We start from the raw sequence: 23,952 nt of genomic DNA, 5'->3' as shown, positions 1-23,952 counted from the left end.
TACCCGTTGGGAACATTTTGTTTTTCTTGCCTCAGTATTTAACCGGATGTCAGAAAAAGTGAATAACTGTATTTCTTGTGGGAAACAGATACCTCATAGGGATTACCATACCTTGTGTATACCTTGTTTAGGGCCTGAGCACGACGTTGTTGGTTGTGTGCTAGGTTTAACAAACGCACTATTAAGAGGAGGTTAGACTGTGCCAGGTTAGTGTTTGGGAAGCGTTGCAATTATAAAATGCCGCCGGATGCTCCGGCGCCTAAGAAGCGCAAGCCTAAGAAGCAGGACAAAACAGCTTAAGCCCTGGGTTGATGAACCGCAGTCCCGGACGCCGGTTCTTTAGAAGGCTCAGTGGAGCCAGAGGTTTTGCCAGGAGTTTCCATGGAGTCTCAGGCAGAAACTTTACTGTTACAGGATGTGCCTTCTCAGGAGGTAGGCCAGGCTGAGGGGGCTTCTCAGGTAACTGTTCTTCCCTCTCTTCCCAAGGTAGTTAGAGCCTCTCCTTCTGTTGCCAAAACTTCTTTGAGAGGTAGGCCTAGTTCAGCTTCAGTGGGGGCTTCTCCTAGCATTTCGGGTTCTGTACCTAAGAAACATATGCTTAAAATGGCTGAAGATTTGATTACTATGATTAGAGGTTCTATTCCCCCGCCTGATAAGAGGCCTAGGGTGGAACCGGAGCTTGATAGTTTTGAACAGTGTTCAGAGGCTTCAGAGTCTTCTGCAGAAGACTTGCAGGAGTATCCTACTTATTCTGATTCTGATGTGGATGATTCCACTCCTACAGCTTCTCCTCCTGAGGATTTCTCATTTTCAGAGACTCTGCATTCCATGAGGGAGCACTTTAAATGGGAAGGCCAGGATTACTCTGATTCTAGGAAAAGGCTTAGGGAATTCTTGTTTTTACCCCAGCATAGGCCCTTAGCTATTCCTCCTGTGTTGAATGTGGTGGAAGATGTTTTTGCAGAGGCTTCACTGAACCCTGACTCTTTGCCTCCTGCTCCTGTTAAGCCTGATAGGTATTATAGGGTGCCAAGCTCATAAGTATTTGTTTAAGAGTCCAAGGGACCCAGAAACTATTTCTCAAGGGCCTAAAGGTGTTAAGGCCTCTGTGGTTAAAAATCCTGTTCCCACTGATAAAGAGGCAAGGGCTTTGGATAGGTGGGGAAAGAAAGTGTATAGTTCTTCCACTCTAGCCATGAGTGAATTGTCAGTTTCACATGCTAAAATATCAGAATTATCTCCTTTCACAATTAAAATCTAAGGTGGATGCTTTGAAGGTATTGAGTGTAAAGAGTTGCTGGATTTGGTTCATGTGTCTGAACAAGTGGGTAAGCATTCTTTGCAATGTGGTTTTGATGCTGTACAGGCCTCCTCGAGGGTGGCTGCTACTAGTTCTGTTCTTCGCAGGCATGCCTGGTTGAAGGATCAGAATTTAGCTGAGCATGTTAAGACAAGGATTTTGGATGCTCCTTTACAGTCTGATGTGTTGTTTGGATCGCCTGTGGAAGCAGTTTTAAAGAAAATGGAAGACAAAGCTAAGTCTATGCAAACTGTTAAAGATTTTTGCAGGTGCAGCCACCAAGTTTAGTAGAAATTGGCCTGCTAAGGGGTGGACATATCCTGCTTATGATTCCCAGTCTAGGGGTAGGTCTAGGCGGGGGCAGGGCTCAAGGTTCTTTTAGGCCTAGAACAGGAGTTCACCTGCTCAGACTTCTGGTGAGGGCAGGGGTCAGTCCTTTCGTAAACAGACCCAATGACCTGTCTTTTCAGCTGCCAGTAGATTCTCGTCTGGCAGCTCCTTTGGGAGGAAGACTGTCTCTTTTCAAAGAAAATTGGGATTTAATTACTCAAGACAAATGGGTGTTGGATATCATTCACCACGGTTACAGATTTTATTTCCATACAATGCCCCTTTCAAAGGCATGCCAGACGTTCCTCCTCCACAAAGAAAGGAGGCTCACAAGCAAGTTTCTCAGTTACTCCGGATGGGGGCCATTCAGCCAGTCCCTGTATCAGAAAGGGGCCTAGGATTTTATTCTCGCCTGTTCCTAGTACCAAAGAAGGGGAACACGTGGAGACCAATTTTGGATTTATCTCTCCTCAACACTTTTCTGGACATTCCAAAGTTCAAGATGTTGACGTTACAACAACTTTTACCTCTGCTGGGCAAAGATCACTGGATGGTAACTTTAGATCTCAAGGAAGCTTACCTTCATGTGCCTATCAGACTAAGTTGCAGGAAGTATCTGCGGTTTCGAGCTGGAAATTCTCATTATCAGTTCTCTGCATTGCCCTTTGGCTTATCTACTGCCCAGAGTATTCACAAAGGTTCTGGCTCCAGTGATAGCTTACTTCAGGCTTCAAGGAATTCAAATCTATCCTTACTTGGACGACTGCCTGATTCTGGCTCAAGAAAAGGAAGACCTCCTACAGCATCTGGAATATGTTATAGCAGTGCTAAGATGCCTAGGGTATTCTGTGAACGAAATAAAGTCCAGTCTAGTACCCTCTCAAGACATGTGCTTTCTGGGTGTGAGACTGAATACAGCAGCCCAGATGGCCTTTTTAACCCCGGACAAACAAAAGAGTCTGTCACTTTACTTCCATCAACTATCTCATCAGTCCGTGCTGACTGCAAGGACAGTCCTTCAAGCATTAGGGTTCATGGCATCTTGTATTCTGGTGCTTCCCAATGCCAAACTGCATATGAGGAAGCTACAATGGTATATCAAAATGTATGGACACAGCACTGCCAGGATTTGGACACTGTCATTCAAATAATACCTTGCCTTCAAAAGAATTTTTGTGGTGGGCTCAGGAATGTCACCTAAACAAGGGACTCTCTGTGACCCGCCAGAGGCGAGTCAGATTTTAACGACAGATGCCTCGGACATTGCTTGGGGAGCTCATCTAAATGGAAAGTGGATACAAGACAAGTGGCCTGCCAGACTACAGCATCTACATATCAACATGAAGGAGATGTTAGCAGTCCAGTTTGCATTAATGGCTTTCAAGGAGTTACTTCTTCCAGGGCAGGTGTTGATTCTAACAGACAACACAACTGTCATGTGGTACATCAACAAACAAGGGGAACACATTCTTATCCTCTATGCAGGCAAGCAATGATTTTATGGGAGACTGCGCTAAGCTTGCAACTAACTCTTCAGGCAAGGTTTCTGCCAGGAGCACAGAACTCCTTAGCAGATGTGTTAAGCAGACAAATCATGGATCCCCACGAGTGGAAACTGGATCTTCATGTATTTCAAAAATTGACAGTGTCATGGGGGACTCCAGACATAGATCTGTTCGCTTCTCCACTAAACCACCAGCTGCCACAGTATTGCACAAAGGGGTTTCATCACACAGCTTGGAAAGTGGATGCTCTGTCTTTCAGTTGGAAAAACCTTCATGTGTATGCCTTTCCTCCTCTGCCTCTTCTTCCAAAGGTACTATTAAAGGTCAGACAAGACAGGCCAAGGATGATTTTGATAGCTCCAGATTGGCCTCGGCAACACTGGTACCCACTACTACGGAGTCTGGTAAGGAAGCCTCCATGGCCTTTACCTCTGATTCCTCATCTGTTATCTCAGAAGAATGGTCATCTGCTCAATGTCAAGCTTCACTCTCTTCATCTAACAGCCTGGCATATTCTGTGTTGAAACACAGCAGGTCTCAACTTCCTCAACAAGTTTTAAATGTGATTATGGAAGCTAGAAGACCTAGTACAAGAAAAAGTAGCAGAAAAATGGAAGAGATTTTTATTTTGGAGTACAGCAAAGAATTTGCAGGTTTCTGAGCCTAGTTTGAGTGTGGCTCTTCAATATCTTACTGAGTTATTGGACAAAGGTTTGTCCTTCTCTTCCATTAAGATTCATGCTGCAGCAATTTCAGCTCACTATGATTGTGACCCACCATTGTTTTCGCACTTTGTTCAAGCAGTTTCTTAGAGGCAAAGAATATAAGACCCCAATGATGCGTGTAGCTCCTACTCCTGCTTGGGATCTCAATTTTGTGTTGGAGAAACTTACTCTACAACCTTTTGAGCCTGCGGCTACTGCTGAATTGAAATACTTGTCATGGAAGACTGCTTTTCTGTTGGCTATTACTTCTGCAAGAAGGGTGTCTGAGTTGCAGGCCCTTATGGCAGTAGAGCCATTTTTGATTTTCCATAAGGATAGGGTATCATTACGTACTAATCCTTCCTTTATGCCTAAGGTGGTTTCCAGTGTGGCTTTAAACCAAACTATTCATTTGCCCACTTTTTATGCAGACCCCCAAAATAAAGGGGAAAAGATTTTGCACACTTTAGATGTACACAGGCAATTATTATTTAAGTAGGACTAAGGATTTCAGGCAGTCTCAGCAGTTGTTTGTTTCTTTTGCTTTGAGTTCACAGGGCAAGCCTGTGTCAAAACAAACTATTTCCAGGTGGATTGGCTTTTGCATTGCATTTTGTTATTCCCATCATGGCAAGGAGATTCCAGCTGGGATTAGGCCTCATTCCACTAGGGCTACTGCCACTTCAACAGCATTTCTAAGGGGGGTGGCAACTAAGGATATTTTGGAAGCAGCTACTTGGAGTTCAGTGCATACTTTCTCTAAGCATTATCACCTTCCTATCTACTCTAAGTCTAGGGCTGGTTTTGCCACAGCTGTTTTGCAGGGCATGTTGTCAGCTCCTGCTTCTTTATGATTTGCCAGCCTCCCTTACCTCTGCTTTGGGATTCTACCCAATAGTAAGGACTGCCGCAATGGGGGAGGAAGAACATAGTACAGTTTTGTACCTACCATAAATGTAGATGTTCGAGGATCCCCATTGCTGCAGTCCAATTCTACTCCTCCCTTCCTCTGTGTTTGGGGTGGTTGTGTAGGTGAGATTACATGCTTATATTTTTGTATATATTCTTGTATATATTGTACATGTTTTTGGTGCAGGTATTTTGGGCCTTGTCTTTTAGGGTCTTCTGACATCTGGGGCAAGAAAAGACTGATATGGCGTCGGTCATGCGCGTGAGTACCCTGACGCCGGTACGTCAGTCAGTCTGTGCCTGCTGACGCCGTCCTATTGCTCTGCTATCTGGGCGACTGCGGGGACGCGGACTATACCCAATAGTAAGGACTGCAGCAATGGGGATCCTCGAACATCTACATTTATGGTAGGTACAAAACTGTACTTTTCTCACTGCAGCATGATTAACAAAGCACACAAGCCTGTAGTTTATCAACTCGTCTTTCACATCACCAAATCTGCACTTTTAGCTTTGTTTCTCATGTCAGTAGTTTAAGCTGCAGAAGTTTCTCCTGACTTTTGGTCTCTTGTATAAAATAAGTGCCTCACCAATGTAACACTTTTTTGGGGGTTACTGAATCTATGTTTCAAGAACTCAGGCTCCTTCCTTAACTCAGCTTGTACAGCAATATGGCAGTTTTCCCCTTCTCCTGCATATGCTGCTGGTGCATACACAAATGAATGCTCTCTTTCAATAGCTTCTGACAACACCAAGTTAAGCAAAATAAATGCCCTCGTACTTGCATCGTTGTCAGAAAAAGCCGCTTGTATGAAAATATTGTATTCCTGCACAAATACTCTCCAATTCTCTGCATTATTATGAGCAAACACAAGTGGAATGGGTCTGCAAAATGCCTCTGCATAGCAACACATAGTAATAAAGACCCTTGGAATTATGTATGAACATACACACATACATGCCAGAAATTTATGCCAGAACTTGTAACTATGCTCAATAGCACAACAGATTCTTCAAAATAACAGCACTTTGTAAAATAAGTCTCTGTAGCACAAGAACACCTTGAAATCAATATACTTCACGGAACCACTTCTTAGTGTAAGAAACGCTTCAAAATGACTGCATTCTCCGAATAAAATATACACAGCACAAGAAACTTTTCAAAATGACTGTATTCTGACTGCAGTTTGCAAAATAACTGTACTTCACATACAGTAAACTCTTCCAAATAATTGTAATAAAGCACACACTGAAATACTTTCATAACTTTCTTGGGTGGCGTAAGCCGGAACCTTGTTGGCTAGGCTTACTTAGGCCCACGGGCCGATAGCTTAGTACCTACCTATGAATAACTCTAGTTATGCTTTGAATAGTTTTGGTCAGTGCAAAATAGTAGCTCATGTCAAAACATGGTCGTTTACTAAAAACATGCAGTTGCCTTGCTTTTTTATGCTTATTGTGCCCTTTTATTGTACTGTTATGCCCATTTGACCTCTTATGCTCATAATACTTTTCTGTGCTCGTTTTACTTTTAGCATGCTTGTTCTGCAAATCGGAAGTAACTGAACACCCTCATAAGAATTTCTGATAATTCTGTCAAATGTCGTGGTTTCAAATATTTAGTTTAATTAATAATGCGTTGTTTGCCTTTTATTTCATTAATAATGCAGTTTGTGCTGCTTATGTGATTAATAAAGCGTTTTGTGCTTTTCGAATGCTTTGAATCGTTTTCTTTACAAAATAAATCATTTGCGCGAGTTTGGTTACCCAAAGTTCGTTTCTGGCCTCTCTTTAATCATTTGAGCACTGTATCACCCAGCCTGCTCAATGTACCTTCACTGTTAACTCTGCACCTCATGGCTTGAAGAAGTTGCACACTCAATCCCGGTTCTAACACCATGTTGCTCGCTATCAGGATAAAACAGATTAAGTTATTGGTTCAGTTCAAGCAGCTTTATTATATACAAACACATCAGGATTGAGGCTTAGTATCTTAAACTTATAAGCAGAGTGATTACTGCACTCATGCATGTTAACACTGGCTGTTGTCTCAAAATGGCACTGCTGCCTGCACAGGCTTGCTATTTATATGCACGTGCCCTCACTTTGAAATGCTTCTTAAAGTTACAACACTTGCTCTGTTCTAAAGAAAACTTTCCCCAGAATCCCCTCTTGAAGATGCCATATTCAGCAAAGGCTTTGAATTAATGAGACAGAGGGAATCCTGGTCCACCAAACCACCCTCTCAGGATAAGCAAGTGATTTTTGAGGTACATCATTCTGCTCCATTTACCTTGTGGATGCAGATTGTCTTACAGACGTGAAGATTAGGAAGTAATGTCAGGAACAAAACACTATGGGAGTGATACCCACAAAACCAACATGTCCTCCTTAAAGTCTCTCAGTATTGCTCTAAAGGACCTGCAGTTGATACTGTGATTGTTGCTGCATCCACCCAGAGAGAGATCACAGATGAGTTTTATGCAGTTTATCCCTCTAACACAGAATCTAAAACAGAGTACACAGGATTAGTCTGGATCAAACCACTTTAGGTAGCAGATATAGGCGATGCTATCTGTGATGCACTCCATGTGGGAAGAATAATGATGCCTTGCTAAAGTTTCAAGTAGTTTATGTAGTTAGTTAGATGGATGAGTGTTCTTGTTCTAATATGAGGGTGAGAGAATCTCCTAGATCTGCTATCTAAAATGGTTTTATCTGGAATAATTCTTTGCACTCTTTAGTGGCCGCTGTGGTGCAGCGGTTAGCAGTACTGCCTCACAGCAAGAGGTGCTCTGGTTTGATCCTCGGCTGGGGTGCCTTCTGTGCGGAGTCTGCATGTCCTCCCTGTAGTCGCGTGGGTTTCCTCCCGGAGCACCGGTTTCCTCCAACATCCCAAAGACAATGCTGTAGGTGGATTGGATACTGTAAATTGGCCCTAGACATGAGAACGTGCATGCGTGTGCCTTCTGTGGAAGGTTGGGTGCCGGGCTGGCAACTCGACACCGTAAAATTCCACTGCCAATCATGAGCAGACAGGTGATCTGCTGTGGTGACCCCTAACTGGGAAAAGCTGAAAGAAGAAGACTCTCGTTAGTCCTTTAACCCTGTGGGTCACAGGTGGGTTACTAGACCTGACTCAAGCTTTCTGGTTTAACTTTTTTTTATTTTTTAACAGAGAATCTAGGGAAGTTAATACGTTTGTGTAGTATGTTTACACCTTGGGTAAATTTGTCCTGAGAGTATTAAATTATTTCTCTATGAATATCTTCCAGATGGATCTAGCAGAACAAGCTACTTTCTGAATACTTCGTCAAAGCTGATCCCACAGGACTGTAAGAAATAACTGGGAACAACACTGTGAACATTGTTAAACATCACAAATATCTTGTATGTTTGCTTCGTAGCACAGATGATGGAGAGGCTATAGCGGCAGGTGCAGGCATTACCATTCAGCGTAATGCCTGACTTTCCCCATGTGGTTTTTGCAGACACTTCTAAGGTGTTTTTCCTCTAATGCCTCTTGTGCTGGTTCTACACTCTTTGGAACTACAGTGGAGAAAGTGTTTGAGGTGTGAACCAGATGGCAAGATGCCATGTGCCACAGGTGCCAGAATTGAGAGTCTTTAATGATTTTTTAACAAGAATCAGAAGGATGGTAAAAATCTTTTGTTTAGAAAACCCTAGAGTCAGTCCTTTGAATCCTCCTCAGATAGAGGTGGCCATGACACAAGTGGTTCTTTTGTGGATGGCAAAGAGTAGATAATGGGAATCTGGAAAACCAAGGGTTCAGGAGTCCTTTTTCCGGCAGGCAGATCCAGTGTCCCTAAAGGCTTGCCTGACTATGTACTTATGGAGGTAGTAGAGAGCTTCTGTCTCTTCACTCAAATGCTTGGCTGACCATCACACAAGACAAATGGCTAAGAAAGATGTGTACTTGCGTATTATCGCAACCACGCATTCATTGCGGTAGCTGTAAGTACACTTTCACAATGAATGTCCGATAGAACACAGTGACTGATACGATTGAACAGAATCAGTGTAAACTGTTGGTTTATGATGTTGATAGTGGTTTTCATAAGGTCATCTGGCTAATTTTAACTCTGTGAAGTGGAAGGTAAGAAAACCTGACAGTTTTCTGACTTGTGTTTGTATTGTCATTTCCAGCTTGCGTACGGTCTTCACTTTCAGTAGATGCTTAAAAAAAAAGGACCATTGTGTTGTCAGTTTGTCCGGACTAGCCTGAGTGGTGGTCTTACTGTTCAACTGATGGGTGTGCCTCAGCCATGACATTACTGTAATTTGGGGGAAAATGTGCAGACAGTGGATCACTGGTCCATTGTCAGTTAGGAGCTGCTATTAACTGATGATGAAAATAAAGCAAGTGGAGTACGAGTCATTCCTTCTAAGAAAACTTCGCACAGATGTTCATCGTGCATACAGCTGCAGTCATAACAGATGGGTTCTCCTGCCGTCAGGCGGGTCCTCGGTCGGCCTAATTCCAAAGTCTAGGTCTGGCGTCGGTTGTCATCGCTTCTTCCCTGACATCAGTGCGACAGGGGTATAAAAGAACCAGCCGACGCCATTTTCTTCAGTCTTTTTTGCCGCGCGGTGCCCGAAGCAGAAGCAGTTCGCAAGTGCCGGTTGGCCAGCTCCTGAGATTACAAAAAATTTGGAACCGAAGTCTTCTTAAAAGCTAAGTACCCCGTTGGGGAAACTTTTTCTTGCCTCAGACCGATGTCAGGCAAAGTTAATAATTGTATTTCTTGTGGGAAGCAAATACCGCATAAGGATTTCCATTCCCTCTGTATACCTTGTTTAGGCCCAGACCACGACATCTCTATTAAGCACCGGGCGGAGTTCGCCCAGCATTATTTTGGGAAAGCATTTAACTATACTATGTCGTCGGATACTCTGACTCTGGTTTTGTCTAAAAAATGCAAAGACAAGGACCGACACTCGAGGTCCGCGGCCTCTACCGACACCACGCCAAAGCCGACTACACATGGTCCGGTTCTCAGCGAGGCGCCTGCGCAGCCCCTGATTACCGACGACACATCTTTGGCGGTGTCTCCTGTACCCGAGGTCGCAGGCTCCTCGGCCCACACCCTGACTACAGATACCGAAGCCACGCTTGGCATTGAAACACAGAATGTGGACAGGTCCACCTCCACTCAAGGTGTCTTCAGACCTTCCTCTTCTTTCTCCATCAAGGCTTTCACCAAGTCTAAAGCTACCATGCACCCTAAGAGACCAGCTACACAGGGCCCATCTCCAGGCCCCATGCCTAAGAAACAGATGCTTAAAATGGCTGAGGATTTAATTACTCTAATCAGAGGTTCTCAGCCACCTCTGGACAAAAGACTCCGAGTGGAGGAAGATTCCCCCTCCTCTGATCAGGGCTCCATTATTTCAGAGCACTCTGATTATCAGAAACAGTCTTACTCTCCTTTTGAAGACTCTGATGCAGAGGAATCTATTCCTTCTGTATCCCCCCCTGAGGATTACTCATTTGGTGAAACTCTGCATACCTTAAGGGAACACTTCCACTGGGAAGGCCAGGATTATTCAGATTCCAAGAAAAGGCTCAGGGAATTTCTTTTGTTACCACAGCACAGGCCTCTAGCTATACCTCCTGTCCTGGACATCCTAGATGATGTTTACTCGGAGGCCTGCCTTAACCCGGACTCTCTCCCTCCAGCTCCAGTTAAGCCTGACAGGTACTACAGGGTTCCTGACTCACACCAATTTCTATCCAAACGCCATGCTGCTGATCTAGAAACCATCTCACAGGGGGCCCAAGGGAGTTAAGGCCTCCATTGCCAAAAACCCATTGCCTTCTGAGAGAGATTGCAGATCCTTAGAAAGGTGGGGAAAAAAGGTATATACCTCGGCTACCTTATCCATGTGGGCCTTAAACTGTCAGTTTCATATGCTAAAATACCAACAGTTTCTGCTATCTCAATTGAAAAGTAAAATGTCGCAACCTGAACAACCAGACATGAAGGAGTTGCAGGATTTGATGCATAGTGCAGAACAAGTGGGTAAACATACCTTACAATGTGCTTTTGATGCTCTAGAGGCCTCATGTAGAGCTGCTGTTACAGGCTCAGTCATACGTAGGCATGCCTGGCTCAAGGAACAAGCCTTGCCTTATGTCAAAGCTAAATTACTAGACGCCCCTCTTCAAAAGGATGTACTATTTGGGGCAAATGCTGAGGAAGTATTACGGAAAATGGAGGAAAAGGCTAAATCAATGCAAACTGTGAAAGAATTACTGCAGGTTCAACCCCCCACGTTTTAGTAGAAATTGGCCTTACAAAAACTGGTCCTTTCCTGCCACAGACAGACCCCAAAGAGGCAGATGCAGGCGCCCGAGGGGCAGAGGACAAACACAAGGCTCGTACAGAGGCAGACAATGGCAAACTCCTACACAAAGAGGTGGTGAGGACAACTCGCAATCTTTCAGAAAGCAAAACCAATGACTTTCCCCTTTGCATGCCATCCAGGTCTCAAATGGCAGCACCCTTAGGAGGAAAGCTGGCACTATTCTCAAAAAATTGGCATATTGTCACAAAGGACAAATGGATCCTGAACATTATAAACAGAGGCTACAAATTCCATTTTAATACCCTTCCAAAAATGAAAGGCATGCCAAACCTGCCACACAATCATAGGGCAGAGGCACAAAAGCAAATTTCAGATCTTATAAACATGAAAGCTATTCAAGAGGTACCTACACACGAACAAGGTCAAGGTTTTTATTCCAGGCTATTTCTGGTGCCAAGGAAGGGCAAAGATTGGAGACCTATTTTGGATCTTTCCATCCTAAACACATTCCTACTCATACCACAATTCAAGATGCTCACTCTACAGCAACTTCTTCCCATGCTGGGCAAGGAGTCTTGGCTGGTAACATTGGACCTCAAGGAGGCATACCTGCATGTCCCAATCAGACAAAATTGCAGAAGATACCTCAGATTTCTTGCAGGTTCAATACATTATCAATTCTCTGCATTGCCCTTTGGTTTATCTACTGCGCCCAGAGTATTCACGAAATGCCTGGCATCAGTAATTGCCTACTGCAGACTTCAAGGGATACAAATATACCCTTATTTGGATGACTGCCTGATCCAAGCGGACAGCAAGCACATTCTTCTGAAACATCTGGCTTATGTAATAATGTTATTAAGCTCTCTAGGATACACAGTCAACAAAGAGAATTCAAGACTAATACCCTCTCGGAAGATAATTTTCCTGGGTGCCAATTTGGACACAAACACCCAGATGGCCTACCTCACGCCAGAGAAACAGGGGCAACTAATTCAATATTTCAGAACACTGGCAAATTGCACCAGGCTGACTGCAAGGAAAATCCTGCAGGCTCTGGGATTCATGGCATCTTGCATCTTACTAATCCCATGTGCAAAGCTGCATATGAGAAAACTACAATGGTACCTAAAAAACATATGGTCTCAACACAGCCACAGTTTGGAAACAATGATACCACTAATTCCATGTCTGCAAAAGGAATTTCTGTGGTGGGCTCAAGCATGCCAAACAAACACAGGTCTTCCATTCAGCAAGCCTTAAGCAAATCAAGTCATCACAACAGACGCCTCGGACTACGCCTGGGGGACGCACATGACAGACCAATGCATTCAGGGCAAATGGACTCGAAAAGAAAAGCACCTTCACATCAATCAAAAGGAAATGCTAGCAGTGATAAATGCTATTACAGCCTTCAAGGACCTTCTACAACCAGGTCAGCTATTGAAAAGAACAGACAACACCACAGTTATGTGGTACATAAACAAGCAGGGAGGAACACATTCTTATCCCTTATGCAGACTGGCCATGTCACTTTGTAACATGGCCATGAACTTACAAATGGAGCTACAAGCACAGTACTTGCCAGGCAAGGAAAACACGCTGGCAGACAACCTAAGCAGGAATATGACAGAGCCACACGAATGGAAGTTGCATCCAAAAGTTTTTACAGAAATAATCCAAGAATGGGGAAGGCCAGACATAGATCTCTTTGCCTCCCACAAAAATCATCAATTGACAAAATTCTGCTCAAGGATCTTCCATCCAAAGGCCTGGAGAGTGGACGCTCTCTCTTTCAGTTGGACATCAATGACAGTTTATGCCTTCCCACCTCTTCCTCTGCTGCCCAAAGTCCTATTGAAGACCAGAGCAGACAGACCAAAGATGATCCTCATTGCTGCGGACTGGCCAAGGCAACACTGGTACCCACTACTAAGGAGCCTGACGCATTCCCCACCATGGACCCCTGCCTCTAATGCCTCTTCTTCTGACTCAGCACAGCTTCAAAACTCTTCACAGTCAGCTGAAGACACTCAATCTAGCCACATGGAAGATTCCTTAGCATCACAGCAGGCCCTGCTCTCCAAGGAGGTGCAGGATGTCATTTTGGAGGCCAGAAGGCCATCAACTAGAAAAGCTTACTCTGCAAAATGGAAACGTTTTTGTTTGGAATGAGAAAAAGGGCCAGTGCCCTGGAAAACTGAATATACCTCAAATACTACAATATTTGGCCGAACTGCTAAGCAGTGGACTTTCGTTCTCCTCCATCAAAATCCATGCCTCAGCCATTTCTGCAGAATACAACACTGATCCACCTTTATTCTCTCACCCTCTATTAAGACAGTTCCTCAGAGGGTCTAAAAATTTAAGATCTCCAAGAAAACAACCAATACCTGCTTGGGATCTTAATTTCATTCTGGAAAAACTGACTTTGCCCCCTTTTGAACCAGCTGCCTCATCAGATTTACAGTATTTGTCCTGGAAAACAGCTTTCCTTCTGGCTATCACTTCAGCTCGTAGAGTTTCGGAACTACAGGCTCTTATGGCTGTCCAGCCTTTCATCATCTTCCATCAGGACAGAGTTTCATTACGTACCAACCCGACCTTTATGCCTAAAGTGGTATCCAGGGTAGCTTTAAATCAGGCCATACATTTACCTACTTTTTATCCTAATCCACAAAACAAAGGGGAGAGGTTACTGCATTCCTTGGACATCCACAGACAACTGCATTATTATTTGGACAGAACAAAGTCTTTCAGAAAATCAGAACAGCTTTTTGTGGCCTATGCGGTAGGAGCTCAAGGAAAGTCAGTATCCAAACAGGCAATCTCAAAATGGATAGCCCACTGCATACGCTTTTGCTATTCCTTTCATGGCAAAACTGTACCTACAGGCATTAGAACTCATTCCACCAGGGCCACAGCCACCTCTGCAGCCTTCCTCAGAGGAGTTCCTACCAAGGATATTTTAGAAGCAGCCACTTGGAGTTCTGTGCATACCTTCTCTAAGCACTACAACCTACCATTATGCTCCAAGTCTGGAGCAGGCTTTGCCACTGCAGTCTTACAGGGCATTTTGGCTCCTCCTAGCTCCACCTATTGCCTACCACCCCTTTCTTAGCTTTGGGATTCTACCCATCTGTTATGACTGCAGCTGTATGCATGATGAACATAGTACAGTTTTGTACCTACCGTAAATGTAGATGTTCGAGTGCTAATACAGCTGCAGTCCAGGTTACCCTCCCACCTTCCCCTCTAGGGGTATTCTTTTATGGTGTATTTGCTTGCAACTACTGGTTTTTGATTATATTGCATTGCATTATTACATTATTTTATGTATTGCCTTCCTTCTGGGGGCACCTGACATCTGGGGCAAGAAAGACTGAAGAAAATGGTGTTGGCTGGTACTTTTATACCCCTGTCGCACTGACGTCAGGGAAGAAGCGGCGACACCCGACGCCGGACCTAGACTTTGGAATTCGTCCGGCCGAGGACCCGCCTGACGGCAGGAGAACCCATCTGTTATGACTGCAGCTGTATTAGCACTCGAACATCTACATTTATGGTAGGTACAAAACTGTACTTTTTGGGTCTGCAGTAACATCTGATAGATTGCGATTGACAGGTAACTTAGCCCGTGTACGCACCCCTGTTGAAAAGATGCATTTAGTTTAAGGCATTAAAAACAATGGATCCTGTGAATATTCTGAAGGCTGACTTTTTTTTTACTAAAAATCTTAGCATTTTTTTGAGGTTTTTTACTTTTTAATATGTAACTTGAATGTGAAGAAGAAAAACAAAAGTTTCCATGTAGAATGGTATTCTTTCAACCGTTTCTGAACATGTTATCACAGCCGCGTATTATCAGCATTCTCGGCAGCACGTTATTTCACTGAGAATAGAATGTTGCCGCGATTGCTGACAATGTGTGGTTGTGATATGTAGGTACTGAAAGATATCAAGAGATTGTTATTCCCTTTTCCCAAAACCTTCCCCGGCAGCTTCAATCATTTCAGAGCTACCACCTTGCCAATACAAAGTGGCCAAAAAGGAGATTTCTATACTCCCTTAAAAAGACATCCAGGAGGTCCCACAAGTCCAGAGTGGGCCAAGAAGTAATTGTAGATTCTTTAGTTCCAAAGAAGAGCAAGGATCTCAGGCCAATTCTGGATCTCTGTGGCCTACATTTATATGTCAAAAAGACTCCATTCATAGTGGTCACAGTGTAAGCAATTCTGTCATATCTCCAGATGAATGATTGGATGCGCTCATTAAACTTTCAGGATTCATTTTTCACGTAAAGGTCAAGAAGGAAAAAAAGGAGGATCTTCCTCTCTGGCTAGGAACCAGTCACTACCAGTTCAGAGCATTTCCCTTTGTCTCATCACAGTCCCCTGTGTGGTCACCTGGTGCATAACAGTACTTGCAACTTGTGTATTTTTTTATTTTTTATTTAACATTTGTTGACCGTGAAAGTCCGACTAGGTTCTACAGAGCCTGTTTTCAGCGGAGGCCCGGGGAGAAACGCTTCAGATGCATGTCTTTGGAATGTGGGAGGAAACCTGAGTACCCGGAGGAAACCCACGCGAACACAGGGAGAACATGCAAACTCCACACAGAAGGCACCCCAGCCGAGAATCGAACCGGAGAACCTCTTGCTGTGAGGCGACAATGTTAACTGCTGCACCACTGTGCCACCCAGTGTATGACTCGAGGATGTGTGTGATGTCCTTCAAGGATGCATCTGCAGTCCTTGCATATGGGTTGTCCTGCCTCAGGCAGCCCTTCGGTCGGCCGGATTCCAAAGTCTGGGTCCGGCGTCGGCTGAAGTCACCCCTTCCTCGACGTCAGAGCGCCTGGGGTATAAAAGCGTCAGCGGACGCCATCTTCCTCAGTCTTTCTTGCCGTGTGGTGCCCGAAGCAGAAGCAGTTCGCAAGTGCCGGTCGGCCAGCTCCTGTAATTTCAGCTATCGAAGACTTCAAAAGCTAAGTACCCCGTTGGGGACTCTTTCTTGCCTCAGCCGATGTCAGATCAAACGCTTAAAGTTAATAATTGCTTAACTTGTGGGAAACAAATACCTCACAAGGATTTCCATTCTTACTGCCTCCCCTGCCTAGGCCCAGACCACGACGTCTCGGCCTGTACAGCCTGTGCTTCCTTCAATCGACGCACACTCAGGCGTCGCACACTCAGGCGTCTGGCGGAGTTTGCAGAGGAATTTTTTGGGGCTAGTTACTGTTACAATATGCCGTCAGAGACTCAGACTTCTCATTTACCCAAAAAACGGAAGGACAAGGACCGACACACGCGGACCGTGGTTTCGGCCGAAACCACGCCTAGGCCTACCGTGAGTGTCTCGGTCTTGGCTGAAACCGAATCCTTTGTACTTCCGACCGTCGAAACTGCACAACCGACTACCTCGGCCCCGGAGGCCTCCTCTGAGTCGGTTATTGAATTCCCCTCTGAAAACGGTGCTCTGGAAACATCCGACACCATTTCTCTAGATAAAACTACGCCAGCACGTGGTGCAGCCAGGCCTCCTGCATCCATGTCCATAAAGGCATTCACACGTGCTAAAGCTGCTAAACAGCCAAAATCCCTGCCTCCCAAGGTTATTCCTCCGGGATCCACTACCGGTCCACAGATCTTAACTCTAGCTGAGGACCTTATTTCCTTAATTAGGGGTTCTCAGCCACATCCGGACAGGGGCTCTCAACCTCCTCTAGACAAAAGGCCCAGGGTTGAGCACCCAGATCCCCAGTCTTCTGATGAGGCCTCAGATGACTCTGCCCTATCAGACTACCAGGAGGAGGCCTTTACGGCCTACGAGGATTCTGATGCAGAGGAATCTATTTCCTCGGCCTCCCCTCCTGAAGAGTTGTCCTTTGGGGAGACACTTCACTCCATGAGAGAGCATTTCAAATGGCAGGGCCAGGAATTCTCTGATTCCAGGAAGAGATTAAGGACTTTTTTGCATTTGCCTCAGCATAGACCTTTGGCTATTCCTCCTGTTTTGAATGTCATTGATGGTGTACTCTGAGTCTAGCATTTCCCCCGACTTCCTTCCTCCGGCTCCTGTCAGTACCGATAGGTACTACAGGGTCCCGGACTCGCATCATTTCCTTTACAAGGGCCACTCTGCTGACCCAGAAACTATTTCCCAGGGCCCTAAAGGGGTTGCAACCGCCACTACTAAAAACCCACTTCCTTCTGAAAGGGAGTCCAGGGCTTTAGAGAGATGGGGTAAAAAAGTGTATACTTCCACTCTTTCAATGAGGGCATTGAATTGTCAATTCCATATGATACAGTACCAAGAGTATTTGATAGATGAATTGCATAAAAAACTTTCTTCACCTGAACCCCTAGATCGCAAGGCACTTCAGGATCTAGTACATAACTCCCAGCAGGTTAGCAACCATTTCTTGCAGTGTGGTTATGATGCATTGGAAGCTTCATGTAGGTCAGCAATGACAGGTGCAGTCATACGTAGGCATGCTTGGCTGAAGGAACAAACTCTGCCAGATCATGTTAAAGCAAAGCTTCTGGATGCGCCACTGGAAAAGCAAAAGTTATTTGGCTCCACGGCTCAGGAGGTCTTAAAGAAATTTGAGGAAAAGGCTAAATCTGTACAAACAGTCAAAGATTTTCTCCAGGTCCAACCACCAAGATTCAGCAGAAATTGGCCTTCTAAGAATTGGTCCTTTCCAGACACAGACAGATTTCAAAGAGGCAAGAACAGGCATGCCAGACGAAGAGGGCAAGCTAGAGGCTCCTACAGAGGACGTCAATGGCAGCCTCCTAACCAGAGAGGTAGTGCAGGACCCACAACTGCTGCACAAGGACAAACTCAATGACTTGACCTTGACCCCGCCGACCAGGGCTCAATTGGAAGCACCTTTGGGCAGAAAGCTATCTTTATTCTCAAAAAACTGGCACAGTATTACAAGGGACAAATGGACACTGCAAATAATAGACAAAGGATACAGATTCCATTTTCATACATTACCAAAAAGAAAAGGCATGCCAAACCTGCCTCCGAATCAAAGGGCAGAGGCTTTCAAACAAATTTCCATCCTACTGCAAATGAAAGCTATAGAAAAGGTTCCTCTCACAGAACAAAAAGAAATTTGAGGAAAAGGCTAAATCTGTACAAACAGTCAAAGATTTTCTCCAGGTCCAACCACCAAGATTCAGCAGAAATTGGCCTTCTAAGAATTGGTCCTGCAGTACACCTGACTAACCTTTTTCTCATACTCTATTTCTCCTTCACTCTTCTCATCACTACCTGTCTGATTTCTCCTCCTTTTACTGTTCTAATCTAACTATGTACATTTTATGTATAATTGCTAATATGTAATGAACTCCTTATTGTAAACTTGTTTCTCTTTGAAATTATCTTTCATTCTGTGTGTTGTTATGACTTCCAATTTTTGCTATTTCTTAACAGTAATGATTATTTGTAATGTACTTAGTATTTAGTGGAGCTTTTCTCCTCGGGCCTCTGCTGAAAATGGACATGTATCCAGCCAGACTAGCCCGGTCAACAAATGTAAAATAAAAAAAATAAAAAATAAAACAAGGCCAAGGATTTTACTCCAGACTATTCCTTGTCCCAAGAAAAGAAAAACAATGGAGGCCTATTCTGGACTTGTCAGCACTGAATACTTATCTCATTGTGCCAAAATTCAAAATGCTGACCCTACAGCAACTCCTTCCCATGCTGGGCAAGGGGTCCTGGCTGGTATCTCTAGACCTCAAGGAGGCATACCTGCATGTCCCTATCAGACAAAGTTGCAGAAGACACCTCAGATTTCTTGCAGGTTCAGAGCATTATCAATTCTCAGCATTGCCCTTTGGCTTATCTACTGTGCCCAGAGTATTCACGAAATGCCTGGCATCAGTAATTGCACACTGTAGACTTCAGGGGATTCAAATATACCCATACCTGGACGACTGCCTAATACAAGCGGACAGCCAACAAACTTTGGTAAAACACTTGAATTATGCCATCTGCCTACTTCAGGCCTTGGGATACACAGTCAACATTCACAAATCAAGACTTGTTCCATCCCAAAGAATAACGTTTCTGGGTGCAATACTAGATACAACCACCCAAATGGCTTTTCTCACAGAAGAAAAACAAGAGCAACTACAGAATTATTTCAGGAATCTGACAAAACAAACCCAGCTGACTGCAAGGAAAATCCTGCAGGCCCTGGGTTTCATGGCATCTTGCATTCTTCTGATCCCACAAGCAAGGCTGCATATGAGGAAACTACAGTGGTACCTAAGGAGTCTATGGTCTCAGTACAGTCACAGCCTAGAAGCTTTGATCCCACTCATTCCATGCCTTCAAAAGGAATTTCTGTGGTGGGCTCAAGCAAGCCAGTCAAACATGGGTCTGCCTTTCAGCAAACCAATTACCAACCAAACCATCACAACAGATGCATCAGACCATGGATGGGGAGCACATATGGAGGGCAGATGCATTCAATGACTATGGTCACAAAAAGAATTGCACCTGCACATAAACCAAAAGGAAATGCTGGCAGTGATACATTCAATCGAGGCCTTCAAACACTTCCTGCATCAAGGCCACCTGCTAATAAGGACAGACAATACCACAGTTATGTGGCACATAAACAAGCAAGGAGGTACCCATTCTTACCCTCTCTGCAGGCTGGCAATGAATCTTTGGTAACTTTCCCTAAAACTCAGTCTAGAACTGCAATCCCAGTTTGTGCCAGGAAAAGACAATGTACTGGCGGACAGCCTAAGCAGAAATATCATGGATCCGCACGAATGGATGCTGCATCCAGACACCTTCCTTCAGATAACACAAGCATGGGGGAGGCCGGAAATAGATCTTTTTGCCTCTCAGCACAACCATCAACTGAAGAAATTCTGCACAAGGACATACCACCCGCAAGCATGGAAAGTGGACGCTCTCTCTTTCAGCTGGAATACTCTAACAGTATATGCATTCCCACCTCTTCCATTATTGACCAATGTCTTACTGAAGATCAGGACAGAACAGCCAAAAGTGATTCTGATAGCTCCGGACTGGCCAAGACAGCACTGGTACCCACTGTTAAGGAGCATGTCACACACGAAACCGTGGCCTCTACCACAATGGCCACTGCTTCTGACTCAGCACAACTACAAAACTCTGCACTCCAGCCTGAAAACCTTGCAGCTGACAGCCTGGAAAATACCTTGACTCCTCGCCAGGATAAACTATCCTAGAGAGTAAAGGATATCATCATGGAAGCTCGGAGGCCTTCCACAAGAAAGGCATATTCAGCAAAATGGAAAAGATTTCACACTTGGAACACCACAAAGGGCCAAGATCCGACAGTGATGAACATTGCACAAATCCTGGAATACTTGGCAGAAATGCTCCATAATGGCCTTTCTTACTCTTCCATAAAAATTCATGCTTCAGCAATTTCAGCAGAGTACAACACTGATGCACCAGTATTTTCTCATCCTCTGCTAAAGCAGTTTCTAAGAGGAATTAAAAACATCAACCCTCCAAGGAAACCACCAGTGCCTACATGGGACCTTAACTTCATGTTGGAAAAATTAACTCTACCTCCCTTTGAACCAGCAGCATCTTCAGAGCTACAGTTCCTGTCTTGGAAGACTGCCTTCCTTCTGGCCATAACCTCAGCAAGAAGAGTATCTGAGTTACAGGCCCTCATGGCAGTAGAACCATTTCTTATTTTTCATCAGGACAGAGTCTCATTGAGAACCAATCCTTCATTCATGCCAAAGGTGGTATCCAGGGTCTCACTGAACCAAGCTATTCACCTGCCTACCTTCTTTCCAAATCCACAAAACAAAGGAGAGAAACTTTTGCATACCCTGGACATTCACAGACAGTTGCGCTACTACTTGGACAGAACTAAGACTTACAGAAAAACTGACCAGCTATTTGTAGCATATGCTGCTGGTGTACAAGGAAAAGCAATTTCCAAACAGACAATTTCAAAATGGATAGGGAATTGCATTCGATTCTGTTATCTTTCCATGGCAAAACTGTGCCAGTTAACATTAGACCTCATTCCACCAGAGCCACAGCCACCTCCATAGCCTTCTTAAGAGGGGTGGCTACGAAGGACATTTTAGAAGCTGCTACATGGATCTCTGTGCATACATTTTCCAAGCATTACAACTTACCTTTATATTCCAGATCCAGAGCAGGCTTTGCTACGGCATTCCTGCAGGGCATTTTAGCTACACCATCCTTTTCTTAGGTCCTACCTCCCCCAGCTTGGCTATGGTATTCTACCCATATGTAAGGACTGCAGATGCATCCTTGAAGGACATAGTACAGTTTTGTACCTACCATAAATGTAGATGTCCGATAGGTATGCATCTGCAGTCAGGTTTTCCCTCCCTCCTACCCCTCTGTGGTACTTCTTGGGTACTTATCCCTCTTTTTTTTTAGCTAGCTGGGGTTATCTATTATGGTGTATTTGTTTTATATTACTGTGCATGCTTGGAATTTTTTGCATTTCTCCAAATTTAGCCTTCCTTAGAGGGCACCTGGCATCTGGGGCAAGAAAAACTGAGGAAGATGGTGTCGGCTGACGCTTTTATACCCCAGGCACTCTGACGTCTGGGAAGGGGTGACTTCAGCCGACGCCGGACCCAGACTTTGGAATCTGACCGACCGAAGGGCTGCCTGAGGCAGGACAACTCATATGTAAGGACTGCAGATGCATACCTATCGGACATCTACATTTATGGTAGGTACAAAACTGTACTTTCCCATTTCTAGATAATTGGCTCCTGCTAACAACAAGCACAAAGTCCTTCCTGTCAGTTGGAGATTTTTTTTTTTTACACAGCTCTGCCTATCTTTAGTTATATAGGTTCATAGGTTGGTACTAGGCTATTGGTCCTAGGGCCAATACAAGCCTAGCCATAACAATTCCCTGGCTATTTCTTCCCACAGAATTTACTTCCCTGGACCCCTGTCTAGCAGGGCAACTGATGTGATCCCCGGGGTGAATTTACTATCTTATATCCAGTCATCAAGGTTCCTTTTGAAGAGGGCCAAAGAGGCGCTGTGCCTGACATGTATGGGCAAGTCTATTCCAGAGTCTGGGGAGTCTCTGGGTCAGGAACCTATCCCTCCAGCATGTTTTTTTCATTGTGATGACAAGGTTTAGATCCCTGGAGTGTGCGTCTCTGAGGGATTGGGATTTCTTTTATGTGTAGCATGTCCAGCAGCTCTGGGTTTGACATGGCCTTGTATGTTCAGCAGAGATTGCCTCTGAGTAAACGATGTGCGACAGAGTATAGGTAGAGTTTTTTTAGACAGTCTGCATAGGGCATCTGCTTTAGGCCTGTGATTCTTTTAGTGAGGTATTTCTGTGGCTTTTCCAGTTGTTGCAGATGTCTTGAGCGGTACATACCAAATGGGTCATTGTATTCTATAATGGGTCTAATGAGGGATGAGTACAGTAGGACAATGACCTCCTTTTTTTTGGATGAAAAGCCCTTAGTGATGGTATCAGTCAATCACAAAAAATCTCATCTCCAACCTAGATCCAGTTTATCAGTTGGTATCTGGTACGAGAAAACTCTTTGTAAGTCTACCTACAGAAATAGTCCTTACCATACAAAAATTGTGTAGCTTCTCCTATAAAAGACTTAATAGCATCCTTGGTCCTTGAACTACTAAGGACTTATGGCAACATGTATTCTAATGATTCTCTGCACTTGTTTTCACACAAAATTCCTCCAGTAGTTGCTGTCTGCACAGTGGTGTCAATCTTCAGGTCTTCCATCAGTGCTGATTCACTTAACTTCAATGTAAAGAACTCTCTTAACATGGTGGCTAAATTCACCATGTGTTCACACAGGCCAACCCTTTGTAATGTTTCTCACAGCAGTAGTTGTGACCACAGACATCTCCTCTTTGGGAATTAAAGGGCATTTTGAGGAGAGGATTGTGCAAGGAGTTTGGATACAAAAGAAGTTAACCTTCACATAAGTACCCTGGAGACGAGGGCAGTCTTCCTAGCATTGCCAGAATTTCAGGATCTCCTTTCCCACTGAGTGATTTCTGTTAAAACAAACAATATTTCAGTAGTTTGGTATATAAACAGGCAGGGGGGACCAAATCCTATCCATTTGCAGATATACCATGGCAATGGATTTGTATCATTTTTCCAGTTACAACACACATCCTAGGGAAAGTCAGCTACCTAGTAGACAGGGTTGGCAGGTCTGTCCTGATGCCTCACTAATGGCCACTCAATCTTCAGTGGCTGTGCAGATTTTCATTCTCTGGAGCAGCCTCACTACGGCTTATCTCCAGCACGAAATGCAACTGCTACTTTGCTTTGATACCACCAGAGATGGAGTCACCATGGGATATTCTAATCTGGCATTGGCTCTCTGGTCTTTTATATGCCTCCCCACCTGGTAAAGGATTTCATCACGGTGCTTTCAGAGTAGTGCAGTTTCGAACAAGTGGAACGGGTAAGTGAGATTAAATTAACTGTAATTTGATGGGTCAAAGTAGACCCATATCATATATATATATATATATATATATATATATATATATATATATATATATATATATACACATATTCATAAGATTGAGGTAAAGGTGCAGATAGGCAAAATTGTGAATGAAATGTTCGTGGTTATGAGACTCTCTGTTTTGAATTGGATCGCACTACAGTAGGGATCGGGAAAATTTCCCTTTTCCTCATTGTAGTGTGATCTCAGAGTTAGAATATGTAATTAGTAGGGGGTGTTGGGGGGTGCTGAAGCGCTTGCCCCCTGCAAAGCAGTAAAAATGTGTATGTCTGGACAACGGTGTTTTTTTCAGATGAGCGGCCCTGTAAC

General features: G+C 44.3%; 1 protein-coding gene across 1 annotated transcript in view; it reads left to right on the top strand.

Moving 5' to 3' along the window:
• GOLGA2 (golgin A2) overlaps positions 1 to 23,952 on the top strand; it is a 1,989,954-nt gene that overhangs the window by 1,392,627 nt on the left and 573,375 nt on the right. Inside the window, exon 23 of the mRNA XM_044058153.1 lies at positions 7,927 to 7,973. Coding sequence (XP_043914088.1) covers positions 7,927 to 7,973 — 47 coding nt within the window. The remainder of the gene's footprint in view (positions 1 to 7,926; positions 7,974 to 23,952) is intronic.

The sequence above is a fragment of the Protopterus annectens genome, chromosome 16.part0 (assembly GCF_019279795.1).
Source record: "Protopterus annectens isolate FY-2018-M chromosome 16.part0, PAN1.0, whole genome shotgun sequence".
NCBI lineage: Eukaryota > Metazoa > Chordata > Ceratodontiformes > Protopteridae > Protopterus > Protopterus annectens.
This window is presented reverse-complemented; position numbering and strand designations above follow the sequence as displayed.